The sequence below is a fragment of the Nanorana parkeri genome, unplaced genomic scaffold (assembly GCF_000935625.1).
Source record: "Nanorana parkeri isolate BGI_ZX_2015 unplaced genomic scaffold, ASM93562v1 scaffold174, whole genome shotgun sequence".
In the NCBI taxonomy this organism is placed as follows: domain Eukaryota; kingdom Metazoa; phylum Chordata; class Amphibia; order Anura; family Dicroglossidae; genus Nanorana; species Nanorana parkeri.
The window spans coordinates 2,911,129-2,914,050 of NW_017306442.1; the positions used below are offsets into that span (position 1 = coordinate 2,911,129).

Genomic DNA, 2,922 nt, shown 5'->3' on the forward strand with positions numbered 1-2,922 from the left:
AACCCCCCCCCCACACATAAAATAATACGCTCCCCCCCTTATTAACCACCCCACACACAAAATAATAATACACTCAACCCTCCCCCTGAGCCCCCTCACCTGTTCACGTGTTTGCAGGCAGGAGGCTGTGAGCAGGATCAATCCCAGGTTATCTGGGGGTGATTAGTGAGATCTGCAGCAGACCTAATTAATCACCCCCAGATAACCAGGGATCGATCCTCCTCACATACATCCTTAATTTCGGCTGGAGCTCAGAACTATCAGAGCTCTGGCCGAAGGAAGCCAGAGCTGACAGGAGCTGCTCTGCGGTCTGCATCCAACACAGATGCAGACCGTGGAGCTGCTCCCGCAAGTCAGGTACACGGTTTGCAACCGTATGCCTGATATGTCAGCTGGCTGCGGGCCACATAGTACCGGCTCCTTGGAGACCCATATTTCCACTGCCCTCACTTTATTTTTACTCGCCAAATGCGAGCAGGCGAGTGGAAATTTTGAGCCCTATGTATGTATATGTATATATATAGCTGCACAAGTAGAAGAGTACATGAATACATCTTTGAAGACTAGACACTCTTGGAAGAATATATCACACCTATCGCTCTTTGTAAAGATAGCAGGTTTTCACACAGCATTTATTTTACTTAACCTGAACTGTTGCATTTACAGTATGTGAGCTTCGATCACCATCTATGGGTGAATTCCTGTGGGGCGTGGAAGCATCTGGCTGGTTAAGGCATATCAAGACCATACTCGATGCTGGCATCTTCATTGCAAAGGTAATGTGCCTGCATCTCATTTTCACAAGTAAGTAGGCTTCAAATGCTTTGCCCTTTGCCCCCTGGCTTCTATTCAATATCTGAAATCTATTTCACAGGATAATCTAATCTACACAGTCCGGATTGCACTTATTTCACCATTTTATAAGCCCCATTAGGCTAGGTTCACACCTAGGTGATTGAGCTGTTTTCACACGTTTTTGTTTGGCACGATTTTGCTTTGTAAATCGCACGGTTTTCAATGCTCAGAGATGTATATGGGTCCCAAACTGCGCAGCAACCACCCGTAAATAGCATCACCATGCAGACTAAAGGTCCCCACACACCTTACGATAATCGCGGGAAATCCCACGATCGTACGATTATCGCAAGGTGTGTGGAAGCTGTGCGACCTCTACTACTGTAAGGTCGCACGACTTTAAACTTACGAACATGTTTCAAAACCCGCCGAGCATCGTACGATGTTCGGCGGGTCTGTAGCATTTTCGTAAGATAAAAGCCGGACGGGCCGGTGTGCGCAAGCGCACACTGCCCGTTCGGCATTGCGATCATCGCAAGTACGATCTGCCTATGCAAGATAGGCAGATTGTACGTTTTTTTAAGTACCTTACAACCATCGCAAGACAAAAGATGGTAGTAAGGTGTGTGCCCAGCCTTAGACTTCCAGTAGGGGTGTGAATCGGATTCATGGTTGCGTTAAACATCAGGGGCGGGGGAGGGACTGGGCACAGCTGGCTCTGCCTCTAGAGAGCTGTCAATCAGGTAGAGTGGTCAATCAGGTATCAGGGTGGATCCTGACAATATTGTCGGAATCTTTCCTAGCTGCAGTGCGACTCTACTCTGTCAGCTTATAGTAGGCAATAGCCTGCTATATGCTGAGTTTTGGTCACAGGAGGACATTAGTATATTTCCTCCTGTGACCCTAAAGAGAACTAGAACTATGGCAAAAAAAGATTGGGTCTTTTAAACATTTTTGAACTTCCATACCTTTTCCTGTTCTGGAGTAATTATTACTTGCTGTACCATGTGCTGTCTCAAACGTCTCTGAATGGGTCAGCCTTCATAGCAGCTGATCAGTTTCATTGTTGTAATATGAAAAGCTGCAGTATCTGCATTCCTACATGTGTGGAATAGCCTTGGAATGGATCTTTGCAGAATGAAACTACTACAAACAATGCCCGTAATTTGACCTGTAGCTCAATAAAAGGGTTGCAGGGTTTTTGAAAATCTCATGCTCATCTCTATCCATTTTAATAACAATACTACAAAGCAGCTTGCCTTGCAATTCTATATATTTTACCCTGTTATTTAGCATTTTTCTTATTGCAGGCAGTGGCAGAGGAGGGGACCAGTGTGCTTGTGCACTGTTCTGATGGGTGGGACCGCACAGCTCAGGTTTGCTCCGTTGCAAGCCTGCTCCTTGACCCATATTACAGAACCATCAAAGGCTTTATGGTAAGAGATTCAGTGCATTTGTGTAAGGTTTGCCTATTCATGTTGTAGATTTGATTGCTTCTTTTCATATATATTCTAATGCACTTATTGGCCTTCCTTGTCTATAGGTATTGATTGAGAAGGATTGGATTTCGTTTGGTCATAAATTTAACCACAGGTAATATTGGAGTAAAGAAAATAAAGTGTGTGTATAGAAATATATACATATATTGTAACAAGGACACTCGACTGTAGACCGCAGGTGCAAGTAAAATGCAGTTTTATTAAGGGCACACGCCATACATCTCGTTCCATCCTCAGGGTAGACCTCCCCTGTTGCACAAGATAGCTTCCCTCGTGTGCCCTCACTCTGCTCTCTCTGCATTGTGTCCCAGCGGTCCTAGGGTCAGCGACCTCTTCCAGCCTTCCCTGGCTGTTCCACGTGTCCCGTACGCACCTGGGTCTGCTGTGGCTCTGTGCTTCCTGCACCCACACAACTCCCTCTTCACACTGAGCACTGGGCTGGCTTCTAATAAGGCTGCTCTCAGCCACTTGATCAGCCCAAGCTGGTCATTGGTAACACCTGGCCCCAGGACTGGAGATCTCATCCCACCCAAAGCTCTAAGAAATCTCCAGAGCTACATTTAGGAAAACCTGGAAGGACCTGAAAAGCCAGTATTCTGACTCCGATCGTTGTGATAGCGAAATATAT

General features: G+C 46.0%; 1 protein-coding gene across 1 annotated transcript in view; it reads left to right on the plus strand.

The window, feature by feature from the left end:
• MTMR7 (myotubularin related protein 7) overlaps positions 1–2,406 on the plus strand; it is a 32,187-nt gene extending 29,781 nt beyond the window's left edge. The window contains exons 8-10 of the mRNA XM_018554811.1: positions 667–776; positions 2,106–2,231; positions 2,339–2,406. Of these exons, the coding sequence (XP_018410313.1) occupies positions 667–776; positions 2,106–2,231; positions 2,339–2,392 (290 nt within the window). The 3' untranslated portion in view covers positions 2,393–2,406. The remainder of the gene's footprint in view (positions 1–666; positions 777–2,105; positions 2,232–2,338) is intronic.
• The last annotated feature ends 516 nt before the right edge of the window (positions 2,407–2,922 follow it).